Source organism: Genypterus blacodes, unplaced genomic scaffold, assembly GCF_046128005.1.
Source record: "Genypterus blacodes isolate CSIRO-AG114 ecotype Tasmania unplaced genomic scaffold, CSIRO-AGI_Gbla_v1 ptg000438l_1, whole genome shotgun sequence".
Lineage (NCBI taxonomy): Eukaryota > Metazoa > Chordata > Actinopteri > Ophidiiformes > Ophidiidae > Genypterus > Genypterus blacodes.
In genome coordinates, this window is record NW_027467208.1 from 5,410,112 (window position 1) to 5,429,401 (window position 19,290).

At 47.2% G+C, this 19,290-nt stretch overlaps 1 protein-coding gene across 5 annotated transcripts; it reads right to left on the reverse strand.

Moving 5' to 3' along the window:
• Nucleotides 1–1,116: 1,116 nt before the first annotated feature.
• Nucleotides 1,117–18,995, reverse strand: ubap2l (ubiquitin associated protein 2-like). Of its 5 annotated transcripts, none has more exons than XM_076139535.1 (30): nucleotides 18,907–18,995; nucleotides 17,458–17,595; nucleotides 16,841–16,915; nucleotides 15,868–15,978; nucleotides 14,852–15,026; nucleotides 14,331–14,447; nucleotides 14,150–14,195; nucleotides 10,941–10,985; nucleotides 10,024–10,130; nucleotides 9,549–9,608; nucleotides 9,403–9,455; nucleotides 9,202–9,287; nucleotides 8,905–9,085; nucleotides 8,540–8,738; nucleotides 8,103–8,428; nucleotides 7,690–7,862; nucleotides 7,432–7,552; nucleotides 7,003–7,042; nucleotides 6,719–6,914; nucleotides 6,556–6,622; nucleotides 5,926–6,247; nucleotides 5,682–5,770; nucleotides 5,489–5,542; nucleotides 5,281–5,362; nucleotides 4,965–5,182; nucleotides 4,589–4,694; nucleotides 3,146–3,271; nucleotides 1,991–2,058; nucleotides 1,678–1,869; nucleotides 1,117–1,585 (listed from the first exon to the last, which is right to left on the reverse strand). In XM_076139535.1, the coding sequence occupies exons 2-30, from the start codon at nucleotides 17,548–17,550 to the stop codon at nucleotides 1,490–1,492; spliced, it is 3,624 nt and encodes a 1,207-aa protein (XP_075995650.1). In that variant the 5' UTR covers nucleotides 17,551–17,595; nucleotides 18,907–18,995; the 3' UTR covers nucleotides 1,117–1,489. The 5 variants fall into 5 exon arrangements, with proteins under 5 accessions (XP_075995650.1, XP_075995651.1, XP_075995652.1 ...); XM_076139536.1 differs by lacking the exon at nucleotides 18,907–18,995 and adding an exon at nucleotides 18,719–18,900; XM_076139537.1 differs by lacking the exon at nucleotides 10,941–10,985.
• Between the last annotated feature and the right edge of the window lie 295 nt (nucleotides 18,996–19,290).

Consider the following 19,290-nt stretch of genomic DNA (forward strand, 5'->3'; position numbering starts at 1 on the left):
ACATTCTCATCCGAAATGATGGTGTCTTTCTTGTTTACTTAATATTTAGATTTTTTACAAAATAAGAAAAATATGAAACAAATAAAACACTTACAAGTCTGCAAGTATTTGGAGGAAATGTGAAGGAAGCCATCAAACAGGGACTACAGTACTTGTGTTTTTTTTATATATGTACAAGACAAGTTTATCCATTTAAATTTTTTTAAAACGCACAGTACAAAAAGAAAAAATAAATCACTGACAAAAAAAAAAAAAAACCCATAGTACAATTCTGTCCATCATGATTCAATGCTGCAGCTTTCTTTACAATGTCAGGGGGCGGGGGGGTAAGAACAGGTGGTGGAAGCAGGGAGGGTGGCATTCCTTAAAAAAACAAAACGAAAACAAACCCCCCCCAAAAATGAAGAAGAGACACATGAGGGGCAGCTTGGGTGTGTATTGGCCTTCTCAATGTCTCTTACAGAGTCGGGTGAGATCTTAATGCAACATATTTATAATTGGCTGGAACGTTAACTGTACACAGGTTGGATAATGGAACCTTTTTTTGCTTTTTTTTTTTTTTCCGTTTTTTTTTACACTATGAAAAAATCCTGTGCTAGGCAAAAACAAAGCACAGTACACAACCACGGCCCCCCGTGTGTACGAACATGCACGCAATCACATGACAAACATACTTTTTCCTTACAGTCCAAGCCAGTGAGCTTGCTTATATGTCTTTATATATAATATATCTATATTTGGTAAAAAATAAACTTCACAACTCTACCAATTTAGAGAATTTTTTTTGTGTTGAAAACTTAAAAAGACATAAAACTGAACAAAAAAGCCTTAATAGCAATTTAGTAAATCAATTTGTCTGGGTACTTTGGGGGGGGGGGGTTGGGTCATTTCCTCTTAAAAAAAAAAAAAAAAAAAAAGAAAAAAAAAAGAGGGGGTGGGGGAGTCGAGGGTGAGAAATACAAAACCAGCCTGTCCCCCCACCTTCAGGTATTACATCATCCCTCCCCATGCGCAAAAAGAGGGGGACAACAAAAACAAACAAACAAAAGTGACCATACAGGAAACATTCATTCATTTAGAAAACAGTTCTATGTTACATACAAGTGAAAGAAAGAGGATGTGGGGGGGTGGTGTGTAAGGGTTGTGTGTGGGGGGGTGAGGGATTAATACGATACAAATTCCCAACACTCAGTATTTCACCTCTCGGTGGCGAGTTTCTATACCCATTTAGTTCCCGTCTCCCCTCTCTAAGCCCCTCCTGGTCCCTCCTCCCGCCCATCCATGCCACATTAACATGCTCGTTCTCTCAGCACAGCGCCTCCTCTGACTAGGGTCAGAACTGCGGGAGTGCTGGGCCGAGAGACTGGGGGGAGGAAGTCCCGGCGGGAGGAAAGGGGGGAGTTTTTCGCGCGGAGACGACTTGTGGAGGAGTGATGACCGACCCTCCCGGTTCCCGTCAGCAGTGGTGGTGGGGCTCAGACAGCAGGTGTTAGTTGGCGCCCCAGTTGTAGCTGTTGTACGGCGATTTGTTGATCTGAGACTTCTGCTGGATGGAAGCGTTCTGGCTGCGCTGTCCTGTGCTGCTCTGTTGGGAAAGAAGAGAAACGCTCAGTCTGGCTTCTTCCTCCCCTGCTGCACGTAGCCGAGCACCGACACGCCGCCATGGTGCACGCCTACCTGTCCATCTTGCTGCAGGTGATGGTGCAGAATTTGAGAATGTGGTTGTTGGTGCGGTGCCAGAATGTGCATGAACGGGGGAGCGTAGCCAGCGGCGGCCGGGGGGTTGATGGGTCCCCCGCCCCCCAGGGCTGAGGGCAAGCTGAAGGAAGCCGCCGGTGTGCCAGCATGGAAACCCTGCTTCTCAAAAGACTACAGGAGGAAAAACAAACATTTTAGAAAATTCTCAGTATCACCTCTTCCATTTTTTCCATTTCAATTATGTGAGGCGACGGCATGTTCGACTGCACGCTCATTGGCTCGCTGCAATTACCTGTGTCTTTGTGTAAACAGACCCTGAAATATCTGGTACTCCCGTGTTGCTTGATGTCACAGAGACTCCTGCAGAGGAACACAAAGAAAAGAGAAGAAAATAAACTCAGTTAAAATGCAAAACTGGATTCAAGTAGTAAACTGTAGCCAGACACATGATGCTGTTGTTCTAGCTCGATGCTTCAGACCTTTGAACGTCTCACATTCCGGAAGTGCAGATATAGAAAAGATGTTTTGTGTGGATGCTTCATACACAGTATGTATAGTAGCACATTTCTGAGGTTCACATCTACGACGGAACGTTTTCCTTCAGTAATCGCAGTTTAGACTAATAGTTTGAAGAAACAATGGATGGGATGAAAACATGAGTATGACCCTTTTATTAAGTGCTGGATCTTTTAAGGAGAAATCCACGTTAATGGTAAGTGGGGGAGGGAAGGTCTCAGCAACAGGCTCAAATATGTTTTAGTGGTGTCCGAGAAAACTTAAAAGGGGAGCATATTTATTGTAGAGGATGTCTGTACTACGGTGCCACTGCCATGATTTGTTGTGCTTTTGAGTGTTACAAACAATCATAATTGAGTTTTGGGAAAGGTTTCAGAGACCGCGACCAAGAAAACTGTAGGGAAACATTGGTCCAGTGCTGAGCTTCCCCTGAGATGTTCGGTGAGCAAAGCAAAACCAAAAATAAAAAACATTAAAAACATGTGGAGAGCACAGTCACAGCAAATGACTGAACTCTGGAAATGCGATGAGCAGCAATGAGCGGTAAAAGCAAGCAACATGGGGGAACAATGAGACGGCATCAAACACAGAAACTCATCACCGGTTTATGCAAGCCACAGCCTTTTTTGTGAGCCCTCATATTTTAGCCTCCAAATGTCCGATAATTTAAGAGAATAACTCTCCGAGATCAAACCCTGACAGATCAGACGATGATGAGACGCCCTGGAAGCAAACGGGTGACGGACACAATCATGGCACAACGTCACCAGTTGTCCTACAGCGGGCAGCATCATCATCATCATCATCGTCAGTGATGAGGCAAAAAGGGGAACGAGTGCAAAGAAGAGCAGAAGGATGGTTGGTGACACAGGAAGGAAGACGGGAGGGAAAAGGGTTTTTTCGGTTTCATTCGGCATGTGGCGGCACTCACCGACTCCGGGCCCGGTGACAGAGCTGGCTGGCTTGTTTTGTGCAGAAGCGGCGGCGGCCACGGCAGTGCCGTATCCGCCCTTACAGAAATCCCCACTCCCTGAAGCCTGGCCCACATCCTCATAGCCTGCAACAGTCAGACACACAGCCGCAGCCCACAGCATTAGACACACCAGGCAGGGGGGGAGGAGGGGGCAGACCCGTCTCCGATAGCATTTGCAAATGACTTAACAGCGTTTGGTTTTACTTCGGGCACCGTACGGGCAGCTTTGACTTTAACGTCTCAGTACAGTTCAGTGTCATGTTGTCCAGTTTCTGACACCAACTGCATGTGGCTCAGCCCGTCAGCCTCAACGCTTAGCATCATCTGCAAGTACTATTTGACCCGAGTCTGAGGGGAGGGGGGTTGGGGAAAGTGAGGGAGGGGGGGGCAGGCAGGGTATGTGCGCGAGTGTGTGTGTGGAAGGTGTGGGGAGGGGGAGGTGAAGAGTAAGCTGGAGTTTGGTGATGGCAGAAAGCAGCAGATGGGTGCAGCTTAGAACAAATGGGTGAGGCAGGTGGTGTGGACCGACAGTGGATATGAGCCATGAAGGGAAGTTTGAAAAACATCAAACTGCAAAAAAAAAAAAAAAAAAAAAAAAAAAAAAACTAAAGGCAGGAAGTGATGGCACGTTAACAGGCAGGCCGTTTCCCCCCTGAATGTATCGAGTGAACATGAGCACAAATAGGACTGATGTTGAGATGTGTGGGAGTGCGATGTCTGTGTGAGCTGGGATGAGATTAGATGTTAGAGCCCAGCGGCAAAACCCACTGCCCGAGATGAGCAAAAGCAAGCCATGGAAGACAGCAGGTGAGCCGACACCCGAAACCTTCTGATCTAAACCCGTGTGGCCCGGTGCTGCTCTGCAAGTCCCTCTCTCCAAATCCCATTCACTTTAAATGGCCACAAGAGGCCATTTAATAAAAAGGAATACTAAACAGTTCCTTGCAATAAAAAAACAAAACAAAAGAGTACTTGTAGAGGCATGAGGTCATCGTCCACATTCCTTATGTGGCTTATATCCTGTGTGTGCACCGTCACCCACATACAGCATACATCAAAAGAATTCTAACTTGAGGTCAAGTGAGAATCTGTAGACACGACTGTAAGCGTAATGAAGCATAAACAATGTCTTGACAGAAGCATCTTGTTTACACTCTCACACACACACACACACACACACACACACACTGAATAACTCAAATGAGATGCAGACCAAGAGAACAAATCGCCAGCTCCGTTTTGAGCATCAGCACCGATGCACGTGTGCGTGTGCGTGTGCGCGTGTGTGTGTGTGTGTGTGTGTGTGTGTGTGTGTGTGTGGAGCCGGACCTGCGTGACCCCTCACGAACATGCCGTTTCCATGGACTGTGTTGTAGACATTAAGATCGTTCTGTGCCTCACCAGTGCTGTATCCATGGGAACCGTAGCCACTAGCCTGCTGGAAGGGTGTGGCGGAGGCATTGACGCCGACATTCACACCGTGCTGCTTTGACGAGGTAGGAGCCACCTAACCAACACATCCATCAAAACGTCACTTCAGCAATGCTTACAAAGAGGCCCATGACTGAATAGTTGTAGCATTTTGAATCAGCATTCAGAAACAGGTCAAGAGATCACATGTAGTTCCGTTTTTAACAATACTGGAGAGTTTTGGAAAATCAGCCAACACAGCTACAACGACTCCATTAATGCTGTGTGTGCTGCAGTCTAATAGGGGATATGTGGGAGTCATGCCTCCTCAAAGGGAGAGAGGAGCAGGCAAGTACAGATTCCTCACCGGGAACACAGCGGGTCCATACTGGAAGGCATTGGGCAGGCCCGGCATGCCGGTGTAGTACGGAAGGCTTGTATAGCTGTAGCCGGGCGGCAGCGCTGGGTTTAGGAAGGGCTGCTGGGTGGTGTGATGCGTCTGGTTCTGGTTCTGCTGCGTCTGGGCTAATGTCGTGGCCGGGGCTGGGGAGGACGCGTCGCCTCGACCAAACTTTGATAAGTCGCCTTGGGGAGGAGGAGAGGACAGATACGGTTTGAAGACGACATTACAAAACATTAACCAAACGACCTAAGCTACTAAACCTTGTTAGAAATCAGCTCACCGGAATAAGGGTTGCTTGTCAAACTACCGTCTCTGCCGGTCAGTGCAGTAGTGGGGGTTGCAAAGGGAATGCTGTAATAATCCTGAGACAAGCAAATGGAGACGGAAAACTTATTTTCTGTGATCAATCAAACAGGATCCGAAGAAAAGGTACCACTTAAACAAAACCAGTATCTTCATCTGGACATGGTTCAGATACGACGACTCACCAGCGGAATTCTGGTCGGCAGCATCTGCAGGTCGTCATAGCCGTACACCTGAGGCTGAGGCCAACAAACACTCGAGTCAGAAAATGGCTGTCACCATACACACGACATCAACAAGACATATTTGATAATCTAATAGGTGAAGCTTGGATTGGACTTTGGAGTCGTTATTCAGAAATTGATAGCAGGAGCTTACAGGGTAGGCATGCAGGAGTCCCGGGGCCATGATGTATGGGTTTGGCAGGAGAGGGGGCACTCCAGGAGGAAGGTTTGGAGGTGCTTTCCCTGTACGCACAAGGAAGGGCAGAAGTGTAAATGAGCAAAAATTAAATAGAAAATATTTGACCCTTTGCACCAAAATCTTCACTGTGCAACAAGAAATGCAAAATATTTCAAACCCCATATGGTATGTTTGCTTATTTGCAAGTCTAATGTCTCACCTGAGGACACTGCAGAGCCACGAGAGGATGAACTAGCTGAATTGGGAATACTCGAAGCTGCTGTGGAGATCGAAATGCTGCCGGCTGCCGCGGCAGGGACGCCCATGGAGACGGTGTTCAGGCCCATGGCCAGACTGCTGACGGGGCCCAGGCCGGAGGGAGCCGACACCGTGGCGGCCCCAACAGACGAGGGCTGAGGGGCCCCTAAGGACACGTGTGCAGCAATGGCAACCGAGGAGGGGACTGATGACGATGGCACGGCTGAGACAGAGGAGGGGAAGGAGGAGGAGTGCAGGCTGGAGTCTCCGTCTACACTGGGATGCTGCGGAGACAAAAAGGGGAAGAGCGATAGATGTGGTTAGGGATAAATGAGATTAAATAGCCATTAAGGTGAATGGACATCTAATGTATCCGCTCTAACAGGAAATGCATCTTTGGAAATGACTACAGGGCTGAAGGCAGACACGTCCCTCTCTGTGCACGGGGGCACATGCCTGCACAGAGCGGGGGAGGCAGTTATGGTTTCCCTAAAAACATTTAACATGCTCCGTCAAACACACAATGAAGGTCCAGGGGATAGGAATTAGTTTGAATACGCACAAACATAGATAGAATATACAGGAAACTCACCATTAAGCTGGAGTTGGATGTGCGGACTGAAGATGGAGCAAGGCTGTTCTGTTGTGATGGAAGAGAGCTGCAGAAGCAAAGAGGTTGTTTCAGGTAAAGGCAAAGGCTCGTCAGGTAACAACAGATTGTTCCCGGTTACTGCGTGGCGTCGGCTGAGACTCACTTGTTGTGTTGAGGGGGGGGCATGGTGCTGGGGGGAAGGTCTTCACTGTGGCCCAAAGCACTAAGCGTCTGATTAGATGCGTTTAACAAGGAGGCCGGGCCGGAGCCGCTGTCCGCCAGAGTGCCCATGACGGAAACCGACGCCGGCGTGACCGAGTCGGGGGCGGGCTTGACCGATGCTGCAGAGCCTGCTGCAGCTGCCGAGAGGGAGGAAAGTCTGAATGCAGAATGCGTCGATAACTAAGGTGCTGGGAGAGAGAGGGAGTGTGGAAAATGGAGGCTTACCTTCCACAGACTGCACCGTTTGCATTGAGCTGAAGCCATTCTGTAAAAAAAACAAAAAAACAATGAAGGTAAGCTCATGTTTCTATGGAAACGGTCTACTGACAAGCCGAAAGCTGGAAACGATCTCCAAGAACGTTGGTATGCAGGGTGTATTGAAGACAAGTCCGGTTTTGCTACAAGTGCATTGGAATTCAGAGCAAACAACACAGGACCAAGAGGTTAGATGGTTCTTCAGTCAAAGCTATAATATCCTAAGTGTGTAACCTATGACGACAGTTTCTTCCATCATCAATTCAAGACTCTTCTCTTCCGAGGTCAAGAGTGGACTGGTATCTGTTGGTCTGAATTATGCTTAGTCACTTTTCTAACCACTCCTATGCTTCCACCAGCATCCATTCAGGTTCCAAAGGATGGCAGGCGTGACCTCACCTTGGGCTGCATGTCCTTCTGAGGGGAGGAGGAGGCTGAGGGAGGATAGCGCCGCGTCTGAGCTGCTCTCTGGTCGTACATGTCCATCTGGCTGGGGTTGGGAAGAGCGGGAGTCGACTCACTGGAGAAGACAATGAGAAGAAAGAGACCAAGTGAGACGACAGCATGATGTGTTCTCGAAGATAAGCAGTTTGGGGGTCGGACTTGACTATAATATATCAATCATTTATCCCATGGCGTGTGTTGGGTCGTACCAACCTGTTGGGGCTAGTGTAGAGACTGTTTTGAACTTGGTTGGCTGCTGTGGCGGTGGTCGGGGTGGAATCATATTCAGGCAGCACTGGTTCTGAGCCAAACTGCAGCGCTCCAAACTGAAGATTGAGGCCAGAGATGTCCGTTGAGCCAGGCATTTCAACCGCCATAGCTGGAATCTGAGGAACGTTAAAGAGGCCGTTAGGCAGCAGGGGACAACTACAGAGTCAGTCTGCAACTGCAGACGGGAATCAGAGTTGAGTTCAACATGGACTAAAAGGAGAGGTGTGTCTGCACTATTAAATTACATGAGTGTACTGGCATTCTCTTAGACAGCTGTGTGTTTATGCAGGCTTGGGAATCCAGTTTGAACAAAGGCTCAATTGCAAACTGGTTGAGACGGAGCTTGGTGTCCTTACCTTTGTTGTAATGGAGGTCCTCTTCTTCTGCTGTTTGTTTTTGTGCTGCTGCATCGGCAGCGGACTGGAACTCTGGCAATCGGAGGAACCCGGAGAAACCTGCTGGCCTAGAGAGGAGACCCCTGCCATCTTTGGAAGGGAGGATGCAGGCGGAGGCACCACATGGGGCGAGGATGTTATCTGTTGGGACAGGGAAGAGGAGGAAGGAGGCAGGCCTTTGTCCTGCAGGAACACATCCAACATGGACGAGGTTGAGGTGGCAGCTTGGTAGGGCTGCCGCTTGGTGAAGGGCGTATGGACAGAAGACTCCGGCTGATTCTTCATATCTGTATGATGGGAATGATGAAGAGGAATAGAAGTTAGAGAAACATTTACTCAAGACAGGGGGGTCTTGAGTGGGGTAATAATGGTTTCAGTGGAGTGTCGTGTCCTCTCACCATATTGGCCCAGTGAGGTGGCACTGGTGTCCCAGGATGAGGGGGTTGTGTTGGGAGGTCCAGACTGGGAGTGCTGTGCAGCCAGCTGGGCCAGAGCCTGGGCTGTTTTATACTGCTCCAGGAACTGGGAGCCAGTGGTCCCCGTGCTGCCTCCTTTAGGTTCCCCCACATCCCCAAAACCTTTGCCCAGCATGCCGACCTGGGATGGGGATACATTATTTGATTAAAGTGATCTGTGGCATGCGTCTTAGAACAAAGTATTAATTTCTATTGATAAACTGAATCAGCCATTTAGTCCAGAGAAGTTAAATCCACATGAATACAGCCCACAAGCTCACTATTCAATACAGGTTTGAGGCTCTCACCATGCTGTGCTGGGTGTACGGGGTGCTGGAGGGCGGTTGGGAAAGTGGTACCCCTTGCTTGGAGTTACTGAAGACCAATGACTGGGACAAGGAGGGGGGCTGGGTGGCATCCACGGGGGCGTTCTCTGTCTCTGAAGAGGAGGCTGGGGGGGTCTTACCCAGAAGCACCGCAAGGTCAATCCTGGATTAAGGGAGACAAGAAGGACATTGTTGACATAAGGATATATCAGGTATTTTTTTCTATAGCAACATGCCTTCAGGACTATAACAATTACAATTAGTCAATATTGGACCAACCTTTGTCCTTTGGTGATTGTAACATTCTCTTGAGGCGCAGGCATGGTGGCCACACTGGAGGCCGTGAAGATTTTGGTCTCTGAAAGCTGCAGAGGATGACGAGGGGGTAAATACAAGTTAGAGTTTGAACAACACCATGTCAACAAATCTACAGTTTGTGTAAAAATGCAACTGCTCTTTGAAAGAGCTCAAATTACTCACATCCTCATTCCAGTCCTCAGTGCCCCACTCCTCTGTAGCAGTCCTCCATGCACCTGTGTGTGTGAACAAGAAACGGTTGAATCCATTGCGACAGAGCCTCAAACATGATAAAGAATGTATAGAAATGAGAAGTGGACTTTGTTTACCAGGAGCAGAGTCAAACTTGGGTGGGTAATTTGTTCCCTCTCCTCCTCCGTACTCCAACCCTGGAAATGCATGAAATTGAATGAGTGGATTCATTTTGACCTCATTACACAGTTCAAGTGTGTGTGTGTGTGTGTGTGTGTGTGTGTGTGTGTGTGTGTGTGTGTGTGTGTGTGTGTGTGTGTGTGTGTGTGTGTGTGTGTGTGTGTGTGTGTGTGTGTGTGTGTGTGTGTGTGTGTGTGTGTGTGTGTGTGTGTGTGTGTGTGTGTGTGTGTGTGTGTGTGTGTGTGTGTGTGTGTGTGTGTGTGTGTGTGTGTGTGTGTGTGTGTGTGTGTGTGTGTGTAAACGGTGCATGTAGTCAGGAAAGAAAGCTTCCAGAACCCTGAATCAAAAAGCCTTGATGTGTTGCACAAATGCTTTATTGATAAGCTTCATTTCTTTTATCCAAGTGCAACAGGTGTTAATAAATGGACTTACTGGTTCCCTCCTCCACCTCCGTGGTGCCTGTGTTGTTCCAAGTGCTGCCCCCTCCATAGGACTCCTCTGTCTGGGCCGGCTCAGCATAGTCAGCAGGGTTGAATGTTCTTAAAATGACAGAAAGAAAAAAACGGTTGACTCGATTGATTTTGATCACGTGACCATTTCCAAACAGCTGAATTTACTAACATGAGCCACAGCTAAGTGCCTTGATGATGTAACTGGGAGCAGATTCAATACAATTCTCAACTCAAACCAGCGGGGGAGGAGGGGGGGGGGAATACATTCCTGACCGCGCTGTTGCTGTCTTAGGCTATTCATTCAACTACAAGAGCAGGACAACAGGATCAATTAAGGCTGGAGCAGGAAGACAAGAGGAGGAGAAGAAATGACTGAGGCGATGTACGGTAGTTGCCGTCAGTGATACGCAGCGGTTGCCGTCAGCGAGATCGTGTGTGTGTATGTGTGTGTGTGTGCACAGGAAGAAATGCGAAACAAGGAGCAAGCTTCTAAATACAGTCTTCCTCCGACTCCTTTCCAGCACTGAATGTCATTTTCTGACACGGCCATACGTTTGGTCAAAATGAAGAGCTGGTGCAACGTGGCAACTGGCTACGTACAACACTTCAAGCCTGTCAAGTCAAACCAAGCAGCTTTGATTGTTTGGTAGGAGGATTCCAAATGCAAGGGTGAAAAGCATTTAACGCTTGCCTGAGCAGCTTTAATATAAAAATGTCATCAACGCCACATCAGTTTCATATCATGGTAATAGAATACTACTTTCTGTAGCGGCAATGCTGTGTGTCTTACAGTAGCTTCACATTTTTTTTTTTTTTTTTTTTTTTTTTAATGGCACTCACATCCCGCCCCAACAAAAGCAAGAAAGGACAAACACTAGAGGCGTACGGTACACTCACCTCTCACTTCCTTCAACATCATATCTGGGCCCCTTATCAATCTGGCTTTAGAGGAAAAATAATGGTAACAATTACAAGAGGAAGAACAAAGGGAAAGTGGAAGACAAAGCTGTTATTCAAACTGCAATCCAGAGCCACAGCATAAGCAAAAAGCCTTCCATTTGCCTGTGATGGTAAACACTCCTGCCACTCGCTCTTCAAACCCAGGGTGCTTTTAGTCATTTAAGTCCCGACAAGTCAAGTATGCACAATGCAGCCACGCACAAAAACGGTGGGTCATTCGATAGCAGTTACACAACGGTAGCCACGGCAATCCTGTCCGCTCAGCACGGCCCTCAACATCATCACATTTCAGGGTTACCCTCCACATCCTGGTTAGACGCCACATTGGGAAGCACCGCTGTACTGGCACTGTCTTGATAAGGAGAAGAGCATTCACCAGAAACCCTCCAATGTCGAAGCAAAAACCGTGTGTTGCTTGGTCTCACCTGGCCTCCTTGAAATAAACCATCTCACTTAGCACTGATAAAGTCTGTTAGTGGCAAACACACACTCTGCCTCCAGTGACACACAGCAATCAGGTGGATCTGTTTGTACACACGTGACAACTTGGACAGGCCTGAGCACCCACCCCCCCCCCCTCCTATTCTCTCTGTTCACTCCCCTGCCTGCAGGACCACCTGAACTCAAACAGGAAACGACCCAGCAGCTGCCGAGCAGAAGCATCCCCGTAAACAAGGCAACCAGGAGCTGCACTATTACCAGAGTCCATGAATGCAGGTAAATGCAATTTGTTTGTCAAATGCGACATTACGTTACTGAGGAGCTATCAGGTGGGCTAAACGAGGCGATGATGTGCTGTTGAGCAAACGGCACTCGCTGTTGTGAAATGTCTAGTTGACGCCCATCGTATCAAGTTCTCCAGTTAGCACCACCTTATATGTACACCAACTACCAAAGAGGTGAAGTGGTCGTTTGGTAAACATGTCGTGAAAGCTTAATGTAAGAACACGTAGCTCTGCCTGCTCCTGCACCAATCAGGTGGCGAGTAGGTCGTAAGTGAGAGCGCACGAGCGGTGCAATATTGACATTCACCTTGTAACTGCATGTTTGGCAATTTGAATCCCGCATTAGTATCTGGTTACTGTGGCCTGTTAACATGGTCGGGAGATAAGATTCTTTGTACGGTCTCTGCTATTGAACTTGATTCCTGAGGAGACACTTTGATGAGATAAGATGCACGAGAGGGCCGCTCCCCCCCATTGGAGCAGGGCGACAAAGAACCCAAACAAAATGTGGCGAAAGCTCTGGCAAATCTGTGACTTCAGAGATGCTATACATCCATATTCAACCAGAAGAGCTGTCACACAAAACCCCAAGAGTTCACCGAGTTCCGATCCTGAAGGAATCTCAGGTCTCAACAGCGATTCCACTTTGTATTCATTTTTGCAGTGTGATCAGCTGCTTTACCATTTGCAATTAGTGCCACCATATGCCCTGGAGTGTTCACTTGCAGAGTAAAAGAGAGACAGTCATTCAATAGCACCAGCCAGCATATGCCTGCACCAAAAACCGCCCACTGCTCATGTGCACCACTGTGGGAAGCGAAGAACAACGTGTGCAAATAGACGTGGAAATAACATTAAAAAAAAACAACTAAAGCAGCAGTTTTGGTCATTTCTATATTCAGCGGGCTCTCCGGCTTCATTACACACCACGACATTTGGTTTCCTCCAGGGGGCTCTGGTTTACTCCCACAGTCCAAACACATGCGGGTTAGATGAACTGGGATCTATGAAATGTGCGAGTGAATGAGTTTGTCTGTCCTTGTGTAAGATCCCCCACGATAGAGCGGCATTCATGTACACAATAGGCTCCAGCTCTGCGCAACACTGGACAGGACGCCAGTGTGGAAGACGTCTGAATATGAAGACACCAGAACCACATGCCGTGTGTGTGTGTGTGTGTGTGTGTGTGTGTGTGTATGTGTGTGTAGGTTCGGCGTCTGCTGCTGATGTTGCTGCTGGAGCGTTGATGAGTCTGGCCTGCAGACGGATGCTAATGGGCACGTCTGGGGTAGGTGGGTAAATTAAATGAATTGATGACCGAATTAATGAATGTGTATGTAATTACTGGAACTTCTGAATCCAACTTGCCATCTGGAAGTATAATCTGGTGTGCAGCAGACACTTTATCTCACTGAATCATTATTTCTCTAGCACACCGGCTTAATCAAGCAACTTTGATTAGTGCACTGATCCAGTTGTTCAGAACGGTGCAGCACGTTTCACTTTTCCTTTGTGCGCTTTCAATATTATTTTAGTCTGAGCCGACATCAAAAAGCAAATTCTGTGGTCGTTATCGTCACCTGATCATGCAGGTTGCAACGTCTGCTTCACAAAACCCAACGATGCAAAACTGCCGCCCATCATCTGACCATTCATGATTAAAGCTTATTTGCATGAACAGCTCTATATTTCACTAGTCAGTGTGTACGGATGTGTGCAAAAGTGAGACACTCACTAAACAAACAAACCTAGTTCAGAGCGCGCCACAAAGGATCCTTGTTCCTCCAGAAAGGCAATGGGATGCGTTATGTCTTAAAAGCTCCCTTATTGTGTTCATAACTGCATATTAAAAGTGTTCAGCTCCACGCCGATTACACCACAAGTTAGGATCTGATACTTGCAGTGAACATTCATCAAGGGAGGAGGTCCTGTGGTGTTGCCCGGTAAGAAGGGAGAGTGAATACGAAATGTGTCAAGAACGACACGGCGGCTGAAGGCGGGTCTACTTCCTCCCGTCGTGACACGAGTCCTGCTGCTTTTATGGGATGCTAGCTCATCAAATAAAATAAAAACCCCACTCAGTGCACACATGCAAACTGACACCCAACGCAGGCAAAACAAAAGCGGAAAAAAGAACCACAGGCCACAGCCAGAGAGCAGAGACGCGTATTCGTGTTGCCCACTGATTGATCTGTCCAAATTTAAACTGCAAACTATTTGTTTGGGAAACGATGCACTCGCAAAGAGCTGGATTACATAAATACTGTATTGGCCTCGTGGTGTTCCATTCCACTGGCCAACATACAGTATATGCTCACTCGTTTGGATTAAGACTACACAATAGGCTGAGGTCCTGCTCTCTAGTGACCATAGCAACAGGTGAAAGTGAAACAAAAGACAGAAAAGCAGGTGTTCCCTTACCCCATGCCCTGCGCCGAAAACCTGCCTCCCCTCCGTCCAGTCACTCCTGGGGAAAGGAGAGATTGTCTTAACACTTCTCAGCATCAAAGAATGGTTTAAACTCATGATCATTATATTGGTTTTTTACATTTAAAATATGTCCACTAAAGAGGATCAGGGGTGTGGACAGGTTTGCACTCACCGACGGTCCCGGTCGCAGTCCCTCTTCCTCGGCCTCTTCCCCTCCCCCGGCCTCGCTCTGCACCTCTTCCTGCTACTGCGGCTTTGCCACCTTCCAGGCCGTTCTCCTGACCACGGACTGGAAGGGACGCACAGAGGGAACGGTTTCAGGCACAAACACACAGCTGGACGTGTCTTTCAAACTAACAAAGGGCTCGGTAGTGTGGCGTTGCCTTTAATTTTTCAATCAAAACAAGCATTTTTGGAGCAAATGTCAATATTCCAATTTTTTACTTTTCTTCCTTTGAACCATCTTCACTTTACTGCTAAGCTTGCTTGGTAACCAAACTGGTAACCGCGCCGAGAATTCTTCAAAAATAGCAGCAGGAGAAGCTCTGTAGCTTTGGTAATGATTCATGAAGAAAGGCTGGTGTGAACGAAAAGTAAACAACTTGGGCAAACGAGTGGACTGCCTCATTAATCAGAGGGAGGCGAACACACACACTGCGTACAGTAAAGACAAAGATAGACATGCAGACTTACACTCTCGTCCCCTGCTGGCTCCGCGGGGCTTGCGTGTCATTCCGCCTCGGCGACGCGCTACATCCTTCTCGCCTCCTTTCTCCCGGTTCTCTTTCCCTTCCTCTCCGGTTTCTGCCTGGCTGGTCTCCTTCTGGCCCGACACTCCTTTCTTCTTCCCCACCATTTCCCAAGAGTCCTGAGAAAGAAGCGAGGTGGGGTTAGACGGCTATTCCTACAAGTCAAAGCCACGCAGGCTCCAGAATTCAGCGAGCCATCTGATAGATAAATATGATGACACATATTCTGGCGCACATCACCCAGCCCTAATTTAGTATTTTTTAATTCTGGGGATGAAAACTTATTCATAACCTTTTCTTGCCTGGTGGTGAACTACATTTTGAATCAGTTATGTAACCAAACACCTTGTTGGTGTACTGCGGGTTAGTTCTGTTATGAGCTCGTCGCAGATGCGGCAACTGTGGAATCAGGGTGAGCCAGACGTGGCAGTGGCAACATCCAGGCTTTAAAATGAAAGCAAAATCTGTCCTGCTCCTAGATGATGACACGCCAGTTCATACCAAGCAGGGGACTTTTTTTTCAAAGGAGGGACTAAAAGGGCTCCTGCAAACACAAAACCCCCATAAAACACTGAGTCTGCATCTTCACAAGGCAAGGAGCCGAACACACTCCATAAGGTCTGATGCAGCCCGACATACTGCATGAAGCCTGACACTTTAAGGTTTTTTGCTTGACATTAAGGTGGAATCAGCCTATTCAGGCATTGGTATTAATGCATTAATAAGATCAAATGTGGCACGTATGCACAATCAATTACTTCACTAAGAGACCAATTGTTTTAGAGACCTTAGCTATAGCGGGAAAAATATAAGATAACCCCTTCCCTCCCAATATTCATGCCATTTGAGCACCAACTCCAGCTATAACTTAGTCTTGACTGCATCATAAGTCTGTGAAACACTTTTCTCCAGAATCTGTCACTCAGGGTACTTGATCTCCTATACAAAGTCAATACTCACAGTATCTGGGCTGCCCTCCAGCAAAACGTTAATGGCTCTGTTGACATCCCCGTTGCAATCGTGCAGGGCGATCATAGACTCGTCCTGATCCTTGCCCGTGATGTCAATCAGCTGGAAAAGGAGGAGTGGAATGATGAGACACAGGGCCCAGCACAGAGGTGACCCCTGGCTGCGACGCCATGGCTTCTGGGTTTATGAAACGCTTTTGCGCATTACGACAACATCTACGGGCTACCGAGGAGGCTGAACACGGGACTGCTATGTTAAATACAGATTCGCTGAAGACTGAAGCTCCCTGCTGCCCTGAATATGTTTGGTGAAATGAACTAGGACAAAGTCAACACCCGTCAGATAAAATAAGTATGACTTTTCTTAGCTTAGTTAGCTGGTTCAGCACATAATATTCTGTTTTCTCTATTCTCCATTTTGTTCATTTTACCAGTAGTGCAGGTTATTCAAGTAAGATGAGAATAGACAGGTGATTAAGGGTACATGATATTGTTTTGCCAGAAATGTTAACTAACCTGTCAATCAGCCTGAAATTTTTAAAAGCTTAAAAAGAATTAAAAAAATTCTCATGTAACCCTGGACTGCGATTGACACAAACACAATGGGAGAAATAGCCTAGAAAGCTTCACATGTATGCTCTTCTTTAAGTCGTCCTTTACCGAGACAGATATTTATATATTGCAAAAAAAAACAAAAACATTTTCTGTAGTCTAATGACATGACTTTCATTTCAGACCAGCCACTAATTAGAGAAGGGGGTGAGTATTAAGCAAGGAATGCGGTGTTACAGGATCTGCGTCCTTGACTGCCATGACAATATCACCAAGCATGTATACAATGACACACCTAACTTCAGGCTGACTATGTTGTCGTAGTAATATTGTAGTTACACATTTGTTTTTACATGACAAGAGAAATAACAAAAGGGGTGACGCAGTGTGTGGATGAAGCAGGATCCTCTCACCTGTTTCACCTTTTCTTCAAAGACGACATCGTTATGGTCTATCATCTGAGCGAGTCGGATTTGCTCTGCAGTAGCCTGTACAGAGACGAGGGCGACATCCGACATTTTAAGACAAAAGCAAGCCATTGATATTCTGGTTCCAATAGAAAATCACTATTCTGCGTTTATCCATTTGCATTTCATCTTTATTTTATCAGGGACTGAGAACAAAATCTCAAACAAGGCCTTAGAAAATGGTTGTGCAAAAAAAATTGGCCGGTGGTTCTTATCTGGCTTCAGCTGGGCGAGTAAACTGTGAGGTTCAAGTTACACACACTGCAGGTCCCATATGAATACGTGAGACTCACTGCCAATCAACATCATCGCTACAACTCTGGATTTTACACATCTAGTAGCAAACATTGTACATCACGTTCTACTATGCTTCATTGTCTCAAACCTGGATTAAAGCTACAATCCTCACAGCCTTGAAGATACGGCCAAATGTCATTGAGCCTTAAATATGTAACTTGTCGCAGGTTGTCAGGGGCAACTGATAAGATAAATTAAGATTGGCCCCACTCCAGGAAAACAGTTCTTCCAAAATCACAGCAGCCAGGTAAGGAGGGTGGACATACCTGAGGCCGCTGCTTGTGCTGTGTCTGGCTGTGTGTCTGGCCCTGTGTCTGCTCCCAGTTGCCCCGGGCTCGATTTCCGCCCATGGACGTCATGATTTACAGTATATACAAATAACAGTATTTACAAAGGAATAACACCTGAGAGAAGAGAGAAGAAGGATGGAGAAAGAGGGTTACCAACCGCACTGACCTACTTAACGTCACGTCAATGGCCTCGTAAACTTGAAATCAGACTTCCTCAAACTGCTTCGGCACTTTATGGCCGAGTGAGGGATCAGCATCGATAGCTGCGTCCACAGATATTAGTTTAAAACCGCGACAATGGCTGTTTTGTCAACGCAGCGTATGAAAACGGGAGTAAACCGCGGGGTCTGTCGCGGGAAGCAGGGATGCCGCCGTGCTGCACAGTGCATAAGTGATCTAACCATTTGTTTACGTCTATACTACTCGGGGACACGTTGTGCAAATCCAAAAAGGCTTCATTGTCTTGATTGATGGCAGGAAGATTGGCATCGTGTCGGGGGCATTTAATGAGAGAGTCCGGACACAAACAAGCTACCCGTTTGATAACAACACTAATATTAGCCTCGCCTTGCTAACACCCAAGTTAATCTCGGAAATGTTACGTAAATCTCCCGCTTGAAGAGCCAGACACCCGGGGGCCCGTCGTACATTTTACACAATACTAGCGAGCCACATGGTCAAAACGCTAGCCAACTTGCTAATACTTAAGTGCAAAGCGTCCGGCTTTGAAGTGTCGATGGGCTTCCGCTTCTAACAGCTTCACCTCATGGCGACAACGAGGCTAACTTCAACTACCTACAGCTAACCAGCTAAACAGGCGTCTATAGTGGCACCTGTACAACCAGAGTTGGTAGCATTATCTTACTCTGGTTTAATGGCCGCTAGGGTTGTGCGCAAACAAACAAACAAACATAACAAGCAAATACAGACTGTACGTTAAGCGAGACTGGTCAAAAACGCCCATACCGCTCCGTTGTCATCAAAGCTAGGTGTCAGCTAACGACCGTGAGCGATGCTAACTCACGTAGTTTGGCAAAGCTAGGCAACGTAAGCTAGTTAGCTCCGTGACTAAAGTAGCAGGTTTTGTACATTGCACCAGCACCCCGCGAGACCCAGCACCGTTCTGACCCATCCCGGTACAACGCGAGGGCCGGGGCTCTCGACACACGCAATACCGAGGCTAAAGGTTTAGGCCTACAGGCCCCTGAAGTGAAAATAAATAACAAGCGATACTGACCAGAAACCCGGCTCACTATCAAGACACCCCAGCTACACCGCCGACACACAAGCGGGTCTCGTTGTCGACCTTAGGGTTCAGTATTTGGCGCAGTTCTTCAACTCCAAGTTAATACAAACCAAGTTTTAAAAAAAATATATATAACGAGCCGACTCGCTCCCACAATAAGCGAGACGCTGTGAATTTACCTGTTTCTCTTCCACTCTGACACCACGGAGAGCTGCGTCACGTGGTCCACAGAGCGCTGCGAGGAAACTGGACCCGCAGCATGTGATCGTCACTAATATAGCTGCGATTATCATCAACCGAGGCCGCTTTTTTTTTCAATGGGACAAAAATACCACACGTGACTTTTGGCAAACAGATGTGTGAGGGATGATCGCTATATCTGGGATACAACAAAAATAAAAACGGATTTGTAATTAATTGCAGCCAACACGATTACCACATCCATCGTGAACTGCGTGATTTGCAGACAATTCTAACAACAATGACATGTAAACAAAACTATACTTTACTATTTTCCTATGCTACTCTTAATGAGCTCATGATCCGCCATTGCATTATGAAAT

Coding starts and splice junctions, on each gene's coding strand:
- ubap2l (XM_076139535.1), bottom strand. CDS start 17,550: ATGACGTCCATGGGCGGAAATCGAGCCCGGGGCAACTGGGAGCAGACA. Junction 5,363..5,488: donor TGCCGACCAGAATTCCGCTG/GTGAGTCGTCGT, acceptor TGCTTGTCTCAG/GATTATTACAGCATTCCCTT. Junction 5,183..5,280: donor GACAAGCAACCCTTATTCCG/GTGAGCTGATTT, acceptor CTCCTCCCCAAG/GCGACTTATCAAAGTTTGGT.